Raw genomic sequence first — 15,723 nt, forward strand, 5'->3', positions numbered from 1 at the left:
AAATCTAATCACTAGAATCAAAACAAAACAAACACAGAAAACAACTTTTCTCCGATTGATGATTAAAATCCAATACCCACATCACACCGTCAACCATGCACTCAAAATCATATAGTCATATTTTCATACCAACCAATGAAAATAACTCATATGCATAACAAAAATTCCACTAATAAACATTTCATATATGTGACCTCAAACTATTGAACCAGATAGTGAAGACAAACAATCAAACTTTTCCAAGATCTTAACAAAATCAATAAAGCTCTTTCATACCATTTAACAATAAATATTTATACTATATATAAAGATGATACATGAGTTTTGGTGTGAACTTTTTATAATACCAACAATACCCTTAATTTTTTTTTATTAGCAATAAACATCTTTTATTAACAAACATAAGGCACATCTTTTCTTTTAGCAGTAAAAATTTTTTATTAACAAACTCATCATAACATAAGATATATCTTTTTTTAATTGGACATAAGTTATACACAGACAGACGCGGAACGCGCTTGCCTGACCTGCTAATTATTCATAAAGAGAAAAACAGAGGCCAAAAGTTTTCAATACAATATTCATGATTTTTTTTTCAAAACCAAACAATATTTTTAAACCATTTATTTGAATTATGATTCATAACTAAATCCAATTATTTTTATTTAAAATCGGTTATAAATCTCATTATGGCTGTATAATCTGTTGAGTTTATATATTTGGTTTTAAATTGATTATTTATCAAATTCGGTTATAAGTCGATTATTTTCTAAATCCAAATATAAAGACCAATTTTTTCAAAAATCTAAAGTAACTTCCTGAAAAGCCACTGCCAGGCCAAACGTACCTAAGAAAGAAAATTTGGTTCTCCGCCGGGCTGCCGGCCACGATCTCCACCGCGCCGTGATCGCAGTGTCTGTGGCGTTCATCATCACTATCGGTATAGCTGTGCCTCAACCGTCTCATCCTCTCTCTTTCTCTAGTTTATTTAGATCTGTGCTCTGTACTAATTTTTCATTTGAATTCTGCAGAAACAACTAATTAAAGGAAAAGAAGAACCAGAAATTGAGAATTTGAAACTGATTCGTGTTCTTCCCCTTCATCGTTCGCAGTGGTTTTTAGACTTTCGGTCTAAAATTCGAAAATGTCAATGACAAACGAGTCAAGTTGGGTAGGCAGGAAAGCCGTGAAGCGCATTGGTGGAATGTCCGACGCTCTTTCAATTGCCGCCGATCTCGGTTTCACCGTCTCCTCCACACCTTCATCTACATCATCACACGAACCACCTCAGATTTCGTCCCCAACAAATGGGGAAAAAGGTGAAGATTTGATCAGGGTTTTGCGAGAATTAACTTCTGTTCAAAGAAAAATTGCTGATTTACAAGTTGAACTTCAAGGTCGAAAGGTATGAATTTTATTTGTATCAATTGGATCTGAATTTTCACATCAATGCTTTTTTTTTTTTTTAATATTATTAAGTTATGTATTTGTTTTTGTGTTTTTTAGGATGATAAAAATGTTGCACATTTGACACATGTTAGTGAAATGGAGAAAAAGATTGAAACTTTGGCAAAGATTACTACTATTCTTAAAGATGTTATTCATAATAAGGTAAATCCCACATAATTTCTTCATTATTTTTCTCATTTTTTTAGTTGTTGATTAATTCATCACCAGCTTGATTTAATATTCTTTCATTTGAAGGATTCTAGTTGTGTAATCGAAATAGTGGCTGTAGTAGGATATAGCTTAGCGGAATTTTAACAAAACATCTTATCTGCAATATGCGATTTAGTATAAAGTATTGTCAAATTCCGGCTCTAGGACTCTTCATTGTAATTTTACCCAAGGTGTGTGGCGGTCGGTGTTTAATTGGCTTCGGATGGATTTTTTATTCCACCAGATTTATTTGTGTTGTTCCTTAATTTCTATGGCGTGGAGAAAAATGGGAAGCTTATGAAATGTTTTTTGTTGGTTTGGCATACAACTCTATGGCTTATTGGGAAGGTGAGGAATGATAAATTTTTTAATAATATCCCTAAACTTGTCCATGAATTGGTGGAAGAGACTAAGGTTATGTCTTGGAGGTGGAGTGTTCATAGATTGAAAATTGATCCTTGTTTGTTCTATGAATGGGCATGGGAACCTCGATTATGCTTCGCACGTTGAATAGTTTTGCTGTTTTGCTCTGGTGTAAGAAGCAAGGTCCCTGGTTTTGTTCCTGCACTGAGGTCGTTTTGGTGGTTTTTTAGGTGAAGGGTGTGGTTGCTTGCTGGTGTCGGGTTGTAGATTGGTGTCATGGGTAGTAGAGTGTTAATGGAGCTTAGTGCCTCTGGAGCGTTTAGATTTTGGGTATTAGGGGTGGTGCTTTTTTTCTTTGTAGTAGTTGAAGTGATTGTTGTAGTGTCCTTTGTTTGCTTTCTTTCTTGCTTCTTGAGGAAGCTTTGTGTATTATTTTGCCCCCTCGTTTATCTCTTGTACTCAAGATGGAGGTTAATATTTTTTGCTGCTCCAAAAAAAAAAAAAATAGCGGCTATAGTAATGTTGCGAATCGGAATTTGAACAAACTGCTATTTTCCGTGATTTATGGTTGACAACACTTAATTCCGGCCATTATTACCTATTAGTAGTTACTAGTTAATCAAATAATAATAGAAGAATATCAGGTTGGTGAACACACAGTCTGTTATTGAAATAAGCTAGTTAGACTGTTAGACTAGGAATTACTGTCTCATTTTATGTTTTCTTCTCCTTTTCTTTGCTTTTGTTCCTGGTTGGTATTTTGGTGAGTCATTCAGATGTTCCTATGTACTTCCGGACTTCATTTTATTTCTTAAATTTGGCAGGATCGCATTATAGCTCGTCTGCAGCAGCCATATTCCCTGGACTGCATTCCTGTTGAAGCAGAATATCAGGTTGGTTACATAATTTGTTATTGAAATAAGCTACTACTTTAACTAGAAAAGGCACACAAATTTGTTTATTTGATGAACACTTGGCCATGTGATATTTTGGTTGTTATGGTGGCATTGCACATAGGGTACACATTTTTCCGTATTGTATGTAGTTCTTGATCTTACTAGATGTAGTCTATAGTGTGATGATGATTGTATTACTTCGCTTGAATAAACGTATGTTAACATAAAATGTGGCATTCTAGATAAAACTTGATAGAATGACTTCAATTGAAACTGTTAGACTTGGAAGTAAGAAGATCAAAGATTCTCTGGTTTGCATTAAAAAATTGTACATCGATGGACTTGATCTATATGCTTCACCATTTTATTAACATTGGAAATTAGGAATATACTTGACCACTTTCTAGGTCACAACCAAGTGTAATCGGGCATTTGTAATGCCTTTGTCTTACTTGCAATACCACATTAAATGGTGCATTGGGCACAAGTTATTATTTACCATTGATTTTTGAATTCCCACAAAACTTTATAGTGATTGTTCCCTACTATATCATATCGATCAATCCCTATCTCTACCAACTCATCTGCAAACCCAGTTCTTCTCCCTCATCGCCAGCTACCACCATCTCCGGCGATCTCACCGCCATCTCTGATGACGAACTCAACACTGACCTCTCCTTCCCTCTGCCCACCTTCCTCCTTCATTTTTCTGACCCATCTCCACGAACCCAGATCTAAATAACTGCAACTCAAAGCTATCACCACGCACAGTGGCAACATCGTCAAGACGTGATCTCCATTGTCACAAATGTGTTGCACCCCCATCAACGAAAGGGAGATGGTTGTGGTTTGATTTCTTTCCATTTACTCAAAGTCTCAAAACAAATAATTAAGTTTCCTTAATTTAACCAAATAATTAATTTACTCAAAGTCTCAACTTAATTGAACCAAATAATTAAGGAGTACTTTGGAGCAACAAACATAAAAACACACAGTTATTTGTTAAACTATGTTGCCAACAGAAAATTAAGGAAAGACAAAGGGATATGGCGGTGAGTTTGGATTAGGATTCACCATTAATATCCTTGAGGGGAAGGAGAGGAAGAGGGAGTGAATTTAGTATGGAGGGTGTACCATAAAGTTTGGTGGAATTTTAAGATCCAATGATGAAAATTGGTCTTGCACGGTGCAAGACCTATACAAAGTATTGCACCATAGTCCATAGGCGTCACCATTTGTGATAACTAATACCTATGTAGTTTCTAAACAGGCTCGATGCAGTATCAGATACTGATCTACCTGATTTCATTGAATCATTCTCAAAGCTTGAGCTGTTGAAGCGAAGTTTACATGTGCAAAATGTTATGTACAACTAAAAATTAACATAAGGATTATATTGAAATTATTAAAGTCTTTTTTGTCCCTGTAACTTAACCTAGTTTTCGCAATGGAAAACAATTTTAATCTTTGGGTAAGCATAAATTGGTTCAAATATTACATACAGTATATTCTTACTCCTAAATATAGTAAGATAAACTATTATTGAGTGTAATTTTCAGTCAATTTAAGACATTGCAATGCTTGTGTCATATATTTCTCTAATTCATGCAGAAACAATTCTCTGAACTACTAATGAAGGCAGCTAGTGATTATGGTGCCTTGACAGCATCAGTGGCAGATTTTCAATGGAGTCAGAATTTTAAGGAACCTCCTTCAGTTTGGGGGGTATGCTTCTACAATCATTTTATTGTTTCTTGATATCTATATTTGGACTTTGTTTCACCTACTATCCTGTGTTTCCTACACTTAAATCAGCTAAATGTTACTAGTCATTACAGTTGATATCTATATGACTGTCAGTGACTGGATTTAGTTTTTACTCGTTTTTTCATTACTTGGAAAATTGAGAATAGTATGAAGTCTATTTAAGATTTTACTCTGACACAGTAACATTGCTCTAAGTCATCAGTTAACCTGAAAATACCACAAATGAATTTTTTAATAGTTATAATGGAAACTTTGGAAAATCTATAATCGTGTAAACTTTTAATACTTTTAAATTTGAGTATATAAGAAACTAAACTTGTGTTCATCGCACGTTTATAATGTTATGCGTAGTACCAAATTTCAGTGTGTTTTTAAAGGCACCAAATTAAATACAGTCACTACTTTGAGGATATCTCTATACTGAATAATGGACATAACTTTGTGTTTTCTAAGTGCATTTGAAACGAAAATTCCTTTTCCTTTTTTACAGGAGATGCTTCGACCAATTCCTGTAGCGTTGGCATCTTGCACTAGATACTTTGAAGCCATGTCAGCCAAAAGAGAGTCATTTGCAGCTCTTCAAAAACTGAGAGTGGGCAATTTTGATTCCTCTGTACCCATGACACCAACCAGAGATCCTTCCCAAAGACTACCAGGAGTATCTGATTCTCTAACTTCACTTCCATCAGAATAATTATACAAAGCCAAAGGATCTTGTCTCACCCTCATTCAGTTGAAGTAGAGTGTTACTTAGTTTCCAACATCAATCTATCTTTTGTGATATATCATACTTCAATTGCTTGTGTATATCAATTATTTATGGAATACCACTTGTGTTAAAAGAGTTGTTTATTACTCCCTCCGTTCCTTTTTCTTTGTCATTTTAGAAGGAAAAAAAATTGTTTTAAATTGTTTTAAATTGTTTGTCCTTTTGATAATTTAAGGTTATAGTTTGTCTATTGTACCCTCATATAAATTTCAAATATTTAGGAGTAGTTGTTCAAACCAAAAAAGATTTAATATATATTTGAAAAACTAAAGTTATATTAAATTTATTGGAAAGATAAAATGTATGCAAAAAAATAAAAGGAATTTATTGGTGAATTAAAATAAGGGTATAATAGGAAGATAAGGTGCAAAAATACACTTTCTTAATTTATTGTTTTTTTTAAAACGACAAAGAAAAAGGAACGGAGGGAATATATTTAACGAAGTGTATCGATCAGTTTAGTCTGAAACAGACTGAATTAAACTAATGAATTTATGTTGTGTAGTATTTTGTAAACAAAAAGCATCAACTTAACTCAAAATTCTTAATTTTGTGTTTGACACTTAACCCAAAGTTCAATATTTTTTTAATTTAACCCAAAGTTCAATATTTTTTTAATTTTGTGTTTGACACTTAACCCAATATTCTGAAATTATATTAGGATATGTAATTTTTTTTTTTTTGAAAAGGATATGATGAATTGAAATGGCTAAAAATTCACCAAATAACTTGATGCCCGAACTGACTCCCGAACCAGATTAAACTGGTGGTGAAAACAATTACATGTGTTTTACAAGACTTTCTGGGATTTGTGTACTCAATCCTTATGTATACTATATAAACTTCAATTTGTTGTGTAGTAAAAACAATCAACACAACACAGCAATACAAAATAGGTTTAGGTTTTGTATATAATAATTAATTAATAAAAACTACCAATGTATTTTGAGTTTTCTCATATTAATAGTGTTTTAATTATAAGAAGAAAAATAAAATTCATACAAAATAGAGGACTATAATCACTTCTTTTTCTCCTTAGATTCCCTCAAATGACCCTTCCTTAGCTTGAGTCGTTTAAAGTTGTAATTATTGTTATAGAACTCGTCACAAACACAACCAAAATACAAAAAATGTGGCCATAAATCTATGTATTGCAATTGAATTTTCAGCTTATCATTGCTGAGTGCTGACCCACAAACTGAATCAAACATAGAGTAACAAATCAAATCTTCATTGTAAAAACATATAAATGGCACTATCATGAAACTAACAATGTACTATCCTCACAACTTTCAGAGTTACATAAAAAAACATTATTCCATGAAACTCCTCTAAACCCAAGCATGTATCCTCCTCAAGACCTCTGCACCAATAAAAAAATATTGTAAGAATATAGAAACATAAACAAAGAATAAGAAGTGAGATAAGTTTGCAAAACCAGATAAAAATAAAACAGGACTTATTGTGTTTGCCACATGTAAGAGGAAAAAAATAGGTCATAGTTACAAGGAATAATGGAATATACTGATATACAGAAGTGAGGACAAAATATAAAATATAGTATTGCAACAATGAGAGTTGAGACTACAAATACACTAAAAATCAATTACTAGTGGTGAAGCACAGGGTTTAAAATAAAGAGGGAAAAGAGAGAATGAAGACCAAAGGAATTATGCTTGTAGATTTATGTATTGATGACAGAAAAGACAAAGAACTAATTTCCTCTAATGCTAGAACCGTAAGATAATCAACATACATAGATAATATTGAGATATTACTAAGCTTTAAGCTTTAAGCTTGTTACAAGTTTAACCTTTGAAAGAGTAAAAGAATGTATTATAATTTAACTCAATATTGAAAACCAGAAGAGCAGATCACATTTGGAACAAACCTCCATGCCAAAATACATCTGAGATACTATGACTAAATTGTAATTTAGATAAAGTTTGAGGACAAGTTGCATGTGGAAAAAAAAAATGGCGCTAGACAAAATAAGACAAACTGAGGCCTAGACTACAACTGGGATGAAATTGAAGCCAAGCTACAACAGTGACCGCTGACATTGAATGCCAAATCACAACTGAGACAAAACTTGAACCAAACTAGAGCCATAAAATTCTTGCAACAAATGATCATATTGATGCAAAACATGAATTGGGGGCATTAAAGAACAGACTGAAACCAATAGTGACATCATACAAGGTTTGCAAGGTGCGGCAGCCCTTGCAAAGTTGACAGGAAACTTCTGAAACATCAGGACTCATGAGTGTATGGACCATGCTAACGACAATCGGAATGGGTGATTCAATAAACTACTTTGAAACAACTAACAATTGTTTATGGAAGTGGAATGAACTGACCCAAGGCCTCTAAGACAGGTTACTAAAGTAGCAGACAACAAAACTCGTTAACAACAAACAAGAGAGAACTTAAAGAGACCAAAGGTGGTTAAAAGAACAAGCTCAGCGGTATTAAGGGGGAATATTAGCGGGATGATCAAGTGGGTGTCGTAGTTCAATATCAGGGTAAAAAGTTAAGGGAGTAACAATCTATATTTTATGTTGTGATAGGGACTTGACTACTTGAGTAGTATGAGATGCATAGGTCAGTGGTTTGATAGCTAGCTTTTAAGGTTGACCTCCCAAGAGCTGGGATACTTATCAAAATCTAGCAAAAACAACGGGCCAGTTTGGATTGGCTTATTTGAAATTATCTACTGGTATAAGTTTTGAGACTGTTTGGGAGAACTAACAGCTTATGACAATTTTCATTAAAAAGTAATTCTACTTATTTTTATAAGTTCTCAGATATAGCTTATGAAAACAACTCTATATATAAAAATAATTTATCTTTTGCTATAAAAATAGCTTATACATAAGCGCTTATCATAATAATCAATTGTGCTATAAACACCTACAGTCAAAAGTGAAAATCACAGTTGGAACAGTACGATTAAATTTCCAATAGCCACAACAGAATGATCATGCATACACCCAAACCAAACTAAACAAAATAAGACACTAATTCACATAATTTTTTCATACAACAGAGAATCTTAAAACAGAAAAATTCCAAACGGAGAATTGAAACATTCGCAAACAAGAATTTAAAACTGAAGTATGATAATAAATTACCATAATACGATAACCTAAAAGTCAAGCGCGAGTTCCTCATTCTCGCGGTTAAGAAACTGAAGAATGTAAGGGGTGATTCGAACAACAACAACCCATGTTCCGAACATGGCGACATGAGATTTGAGCTGCTTGAGTGCAGCAGCCTTGTCTGGCTTTTGCATGAACATTCCTGGAAACATGATTGTCTTCTCCGATCGTAAAACCTTTCTCTTCTCTTTTTAGGGTTTTTCGATTCCACAATCTCAAACTTTGTGTGATTGTTTTGGTGTTCTCGATTTTAGAGACATTTTGTATAGGGAGTGTAAGAATGGGCCATGGTAAGAACAGTGTACAATATGTCCAATTATAAAGCCCGTTAAGTCATTTTTGTTTAGGCCCAAATAAAAAAATCGTCTTTATTTTTGCGATTGATAAATTAACTTCCAACCCCCATGATTCTTTTCAACCCCCGAAATTCCAATTTTGGCCTTGTAGAAAAATTCGGTTCGCAGAATCCATATTTTTTTATACAAGGGCAAAAACAGAAATCTAAGGGGTATAAAAGAATCATGAGGATCAGATGAGAAATTTTCTTTTGGATTTCCTTCTCCTAAACCTCTTGCGCCCTTTAGAAACTCAAAAATATCTCACGTGCTTTGCTTATTTTAGATTATAGAATTTGATTAGGAGTTTCAAATTTTATTATTTAAACTTGTGTTTTACAAACAAACAAAAAAATTAGTATTAGATACATATTTTTTTTTTATAAAGAGTATTAGATACATATATTACAACATAAAGTAAAAAAAAAAAAATTGTCGTTTACCCACACACTTTCAAAATTAAATAAGATAAACAATGATAAAGAGTTAGTTGAGACGAGAGAATGAGTTATGCAAATTAGCCGGAGAATTAATGGTAATATTTATAAACTTAATCGAGGCAATGAATTCATCGGATAAGAGACAACTTCTCTGCAAAGAAGAGTCAATGAAGATCATAAGCCACCAAAAGTTCTGGAAATATGGGATATGAAGACCCTTCATTTATTTGGTGTGACTGTGTCACCAAATATAGTTTTCCTCCCAACTTCATTCGTCATGTTATCGTTATCAAAGTCACTGTTATGTTGTTAATTCACTTCTTAGTAAAAAATGTTAGACTTGTTAAAATGTTGAAATATTTAAAAATATCCAACAATTATAAAGTAACCTACTTAATAAAATGAAAAAAAAAATTACATGAATTACAAATATGGTTAATAGGTCCTTTCATTTGTAATGTTAGCGCGTTTTGTTTAGAATCATCATTTTATACCCTAGTGCTACAACATAACATATGACTTGGATGTAGAACATGATGTGACAATGACACGTGTAATTTCTTTATTTTATTTTAATATCACGTTATTAAACAATATAAATTTTAATTATTATTTAAAAAAAAAGAAAATGGAAGAAGGTTTAAAACACAAGACTCGTTTTGTTGTTCTTGTTCCCCTATTCTTCCAGGGTTGTTTTGTTCCTCTCTTCTTCCATCGTTTTCCTTCGTCTTCCCTGTGAACATCATCTTCTTCACTTTGAAGATGTTGAAATTCTTGGGTAAGAAATGCCAACCCAGATTTCCTTCATTTTTCTCTTAAATTTCAATTTTTTTATTTTATTTCTTCATTCATAACATATTTGTATTTTGTTGTAGAGTATAAAAATTTGTGACCTATTTATCTGGAATGATGAACTTGATGATGTTCCTGGTATGAATGGAAATAAAAAAAATTAATTGCAACAAATCATAAGAATTATGAAATTGTTATGAATATATTAGTAGATGTCCATTAGTCTTGGCCCATATTCATTGGCCCATATATTATCCTATAAATAGAGCATATGATACAATGTGTCATACACCTTGAATAGAACAATACAATAGTCTATTCCTTTCTCTTCTCCCTTTCTCTCATTCTTCTCTATTCTAGTTATTCTCTAGAAATAGTTCATAACACGTTATCAGCACGATAGTCTCTCTCCCCTCTCTAGAAAAGTATAGCAACCATGAGAGGTGATAATTTTATTTCTTGTATTTTTTATTCTATTTTTTTCGTTTTTTTTTCATATTGATTCACAGCCTACGATCCAGAAGTATCGTAGTGAAATTTTTAAAATATGAATCCTGAAGATTCATAGTATGATGAAATTTTAAAATATGAATCCTGAAGATTCATAAACCTACGCTTTTAAAATATCAATCCCTGAAGGATTGAAAAAAATAACTGATTTGATCTATTATATAGTTCTTAAAGAACTTAAAAATCCAAATTTTGTTCTCCATGAAATCTTGATGAATTCAATTGGGACACATCCCTGAAGGATGTACAAAATAATTGATAAGATCTATTATATTTATAGAGTTTTTGAAGAACTCATGAATAATTCAATATATTTATGCATCCCTGAAGGATTGCACCAATATATGTATTCCTATTACATTATAATATATGTTGTACAGTTCCTGAAGAACTCGATGTTGTATGCATTCCTGAAGAATTGTATAAATGATTAATTTTACATTATAATGATGTTATATAGTTCTTGAAGAACTTCTTATAAATTATTTCTTATGAATTCCAGAAGAATTCAAAATACATATACATGCATCCCTGAAGGATAGCTTTATCAATTTTTTTTTAGAGTTTTGGCTATTTATAATTTTTATTGAATTTATTTTATTTATTGTTATAATAATAATAATAATAATAATAATAATAGTGTATAATCTATGCATATCATGCTGATTAAAAATAAATAAATAATAATAATAATAATTTAATATGTATCATCATATTGTAAAGCTAAAGCATAAAAATATTTCAATTTATTTTCAATAAGTTACTAATTAATCTCATTCATAGCATATGTTACATTATAATTATTATTAATTTCATTATGTTACTATTTAATTTGCATTATAAAATTTTAGTACGTTACATTATATTAGTATTAATAAAAATAATTGGAATTATCTTTTATTAGACTGTGTTTAGTATGTTTATCTAATTATTTGCTTAATTTTATTATTTGATGATAGTATATATCAATGATAAATAAATGAAAAATCATTCCCAGAAGTGAATGAAATCTAACCCACTGATGTTACTCCATTCCCAGAAGTGAATGTAGTAACACACGATTACCATGAAAAAAAAAATTTGTGGTCATGGTCGTGGTAATAGTCATGACTGTGTTAATTTTAAAATTTCGGCTTCTCACTAGAAGTGGAAAAAAATAATGAAAAAAAGAGTAAAAAGTGAGCAAATTAGTTCCTGAAGAACTAAAGAAGAAAAAGGGAAAATCCAATTGAATGCGCAAGGAATAAATTATTCTTAATCATTATGAAGATCACTTGTGATATAGTTCTTGAAGAACTAATGCTTTAATAATAATGATCTCCGATGGATTACTCAAAGAATATGAATTTCCCGAACCATTGTTAATGAAAAATTATTTGTATAGTTCTTGAAGAACTTAAAATTCAATATTAAAGCATTTCTTGTAGTATCGCTCAAGAACAATTTTTCATAATCAATGTTTATAAATATTGGTGGTATAATTCTTGAAGAACTAATATTTTAATTTCCCTAAAGATATAGTTCTTGAATAAGCAAAAGTTTAATATCAAGTATTCCAGAAGGATTGGAAAATTGTAATTTTCCATAGCCATTGTTGATAGAGATATATTGTTAAGTTCCTGAAGAACTTACAAAATTTTACAACATGATTACAATCTATATGATATATTTGATCTTGGTATAAGGTGAACCAAAATTAAAAGGAAATCAATAGAAGAATTATTTATGTCTCTTGAATATGCTCTTGAAGTAGCAACTTTGAAAAAAAAAGTTCAAGAATATTTTGTATATCCATTGTTGTACATACATTGGATGGATATTATTGATATATTAAACTCGTGATTGAATGCATGGTTCAAACGTTTTTTTCTTCCTCTCATAATAATGATTATTCTTTGCTCTTAAAAAAAAAAAAAAAAATTATTCCTTGCAAACATAAATTGATTTTAATTATTCGGTTACATATTTAAATCAATTGATTGATTTTAATTTTAAAATCTTTTAATTGTTACTATATTTTAATTTCTAATTCTACTGAAATCCACATAAACATTATTTTGTTATACTTTATTTTTACTCTTTTAATTCTCATACAAATAAATTATTACTATTTTTTATTGTGTTCCACCGAAAAGATTTTTTTTGTAGAAACATATTTGTTTAGCTTGAAAATATTCATCGATACTACTATTCATGAAAAATTAAATTTTATATTTGGTAGTACGAAAATTATTGAAGGCTCCAGAAGAGACAATGCATTATTATATCGAGAAGCAAAGTTGCACTTTGCTAATATATTTTATATTTTAAGTCTTAAAGAAATTTGTTACCGAAAGATATTCACATAAATGAATATCATATTGAAACAAGAAACGACGGAAATATTTTATCTCTATATTACGAGACATATTATCAACTTTTGTCTCTAGTTTGTGGTGTACTTATGATATTAGTGCAATTTAAGCACATGTTCAAGTAAACCAGAAGTTTACAAATAAATCATATTAATTTTATCATTGGCAAGATCAGTTGGGTCATTTCTGGTCTATTATGAAGCGAAAAATTTCTATGAATATGTATTGAATGGCCAGAAGTTCATTCAATCTAACACTTTTTGTGTATTACTAGTTCCCGAAGAAAATTGATAAATTTAGTAAACGAGCGTCTCTTATTTTATATATAAGGTGATATTTATTTTGGTTGTGAGTTGATAACTAACATACATGTGACCATTTAGTTGATGCATCAATTAAATTATAGAAATTTAATTGGTCCACATGATGTTCATAACAGAAATGATGATGAGATATTTGAGGGAATTTGGCAAGGAAATTGGGAAGAATGAAAGTCATTGTCTAATGATTGCACTCATAAAGTCTTGGATTTTGTTTGTTATTGTCGAAGTTAATATAATATAGGTAGGTTAGAAGTTCATGTATTGTGATTTAAGTATATGATGTATCAAATGGTTGTATTAGTAGTTTATAAATGAATGAAAAATTTGGTATCGGTTATTTCCAAAATCTCATTTTCATTAAAAAAAAAGTGGTCGCATAGATAATAAGAAGCGCATAAAGTGCATATAAGTCATTACAAGATAATAATAAGCACATAAAGTGCACAAGGCATGAGGTACAAAATGGCACCTAAAGTGGATTAGTCATTACAAAATGAAAACACAATTCATTACTAAAGTGCAACAATCATTACGCTTCTAGGGCGGCTATTACTATCTTATTGAATAATGAAATAATATAAGTTGGTGTTTGTAAAATAAAAAGACTTCTTCGAAAGGTTGTTCTAAGATTTCATGACTCGTAAACAAGTTTCTCATCTTCCTAACATCATCCTCATCAAATTCCCTAAAACTCATTTTCTTAAATATACTTGGACTAGTTCTGGGCACATGTGGTTAAATTTTTCTTATCAACAAAAGACCTTGTTTTTTATTTTATTTTTTAAAAAAAGAAGATTGAAATTTCAATTTAATAAAGATAATATGCGATTGTTTTTAATACGTAACATTCTTAAACAATAGATAATTATATATGAAAACAATTGAATTGGTTTAGATAATTTAATCTCATCTTTTACAAATAAGTTCGCGTTAATTAATTAAGAATATGTTTGCTTCAAAAAGAATTAATTAAAGTAAATTTACAAAATTAGTTTTAAAATTACAATTGGTTTGTATTAATACGGTTGGTTTTATAATTACAACAAGCTTATAATATAAAAGATTGGTTTTTTTATTTTATAATTACCAACCGAGTTACCCATCATTTAATTGCACATTACACATCTGTGAGAATGAATATTTTCTTTTACACAACTATCATTTTTTTTATATTAACCCTTTAATATTTGCTTATTTAAATTAAGTTTGATTATGATTTTAGTCTTTATAATTAGAGTCTTTTGTTTTAGTTTTTGTATGTCTTTTTTTGTTTGGGTCAAGAGTCTGATATCATACGAGATCCAATATATAATCATTGACATGTGACACTACATCGTCTAGTAACCGGTTATATGGACTAAAAATAACCGTTTTTAAATTTACAATTTTGTTCAAACAAAAAAACTGACAGAAAATAGAACCAAAGAACACTATAATTATAGAGATTAAGGTTGTGTAGAGAAACTTCCTATAACAATGTAGAAATGGGTCTTCCATATGTAGAGAGAAAATCGTTTTCTCTTCTTTGCTTTTCCTTACCAAATTTTCTCTCTCTTATTTTGTTTAATTTATTTGAAAAATATTTATGTGTTGTGTTGTCAAACTTTGAGTGGATGAGACCAAATGTTATTTCTTGGTCATAGGACCATGTAAGAGTTTCTTCTCCTTCCGATAGACAATATCATGAGTGTTTTTAACTAAGTTGTGAAGTGAAGTCACCATCATTCTCATCAACAGATCGCCCATGTCTTTCAATTGTACATGAAATCACAATCACCATTCAACACATACATATTTTTTAAATTACCATTCAACACATTAATAATGAGAGATATAGGCTTTTTTTCTTCTTCGATTTGAGGAGAAACACAAAATGAGAAACACTTTTGTCTATTTTTCCAATATTGCCTTTGTAACCCATTCTCTCTTTATTTCTTTCAGCCTGCAATCTTTGTTGTACTCTATACACTTTACTGACTTTGTTTTACAAAGTAAAATAGTGTAGGCAATTAAAGTGATTTGTGATGCTTAGCCAAATGAAAAAACTCATTGTCTTACGCATTAATAATATATTGTGCCATTGTGAGCTGTTGTTATCATTGTGTGTGTTTCTAAATTGTGTTCGGTATCAAACCAACCATTATGAGCTTTTGTTATCATTGTGTGTGCGTTTTTCTGAATTGTGTTCATTATCAAACCAACTCACAATGCATTGTTGTAATCGTTGCTGCAAGAATTGTTCTTCTAAAGGTTTGTTAGTTAAGTTTTTCAATCTCAAAAAGAGATTTCTTTTTTAATTTATAGTTTTGTTTTCTCATCTATTTTTTTGAATTCTTTTTGTAGCTGGTTCAATG

At 30.7% G+C, this 15,723-nt stretch overlaps 2 protein-coding genes across 2 annotated transcripts; one reads left to right on the top strand and one right to left on the bottom strand.

Annotated features, from left to right (window-relative positions):
* The first annotated feature begins 760 nt into the window (after positions 1-760).
* On the top strand, positions 761-5,540 carry LOC123913085 (AUGMIN subunit 2). Its single transcript, XM_045963688.1, has 6 exons — positions 761-940; positions 1,032-1,405; positions 1,507-1,611; positions 2,847-2,915; positions 4,530-4,643; positions 5,176-5,540. Exons 2-6 carry the CDS (start codon positions 1,145-1,147, stop codon positions 5,377-5,379), a joined length of 753 nt encoding a protein of 250 aa, XP_045819644.1. The 5' UTR covers positions 761-940; positions 1,032-1,144; the 3' UTR covers positions 5,380-5,540.
* A 987-nt stretch (positions 5,541-6,527) lies between these two features.
* LOC123913086 (mitochondrial import receptor subunit TOM6 homolog) lies at positions 6,528-8,861 on the bottom strand. Its single transcript, XM_045963689.1, has 2 exons — positions 8,589-8,861; positions 6,528-6,817 (listed from the first exon to the last, which is right to left on the bottom strand). The coding sequence occupies exon 1, from the start codon at positions 8,765-8,767 to the stop codon at positions 8,603-8,605; it is 165 nt and encodes a 54-aa protein (XP_045819645.1). The 5' UTR covers positions 8,768-8,861; the 3' UTR covers positions 6,528-6,817; positions 8,589-8,602.
* Between the last annotated feature and the right edge of the window lie 6,862 nt (positions 8,862-15,723).

Source organism: Trifolium pratense, linkage group LG3 (genome assembly GCF_020283565.1).
Source record: "Trifolium pratense cultivar HEN17-A07 linkage group LG3, ARS_RC_1.1, whole genome shotgun sequence".
NCBI classification, from domain to species: Eukaryota; Viridiplantae; Streptophyta; class Magnoliopsida; order Fabales; family Fabaceae; genus Trifolium; species Trifolium pratense.

Bases quoted from the DNA above. Each gene is read 5' to 3' on its own strand.
- LOC123913085 (XM_045963688.1), top strand. From the start codon at position 1,145: ATGTCAATGACAAACGAGTCAAGTTGGGTAGGCAGGAAAGCCGTGAAG. The intron at 1,612-2,846 runs GTAAATCCCACA...TAAATTTGGCAG, and splicing joins AAGATGTTATTCATAATAAG to GATCGCATTATAGCTCGTCT. The intron at 2,916-4,529 runs GTTGGTTACATA...TAATTCATGCAG, and splicing joins CTGTTGAAGCAGAATATCAG to AAACAATTCTCTGAACTACT.
- LOC123913086 (XM_045963689.1), bottom strand. From the start codon at position 8,767: ATGTTTCCAGGAATGTTCATGCAAAAGCCAGACAAGGCTGCTGCACTC.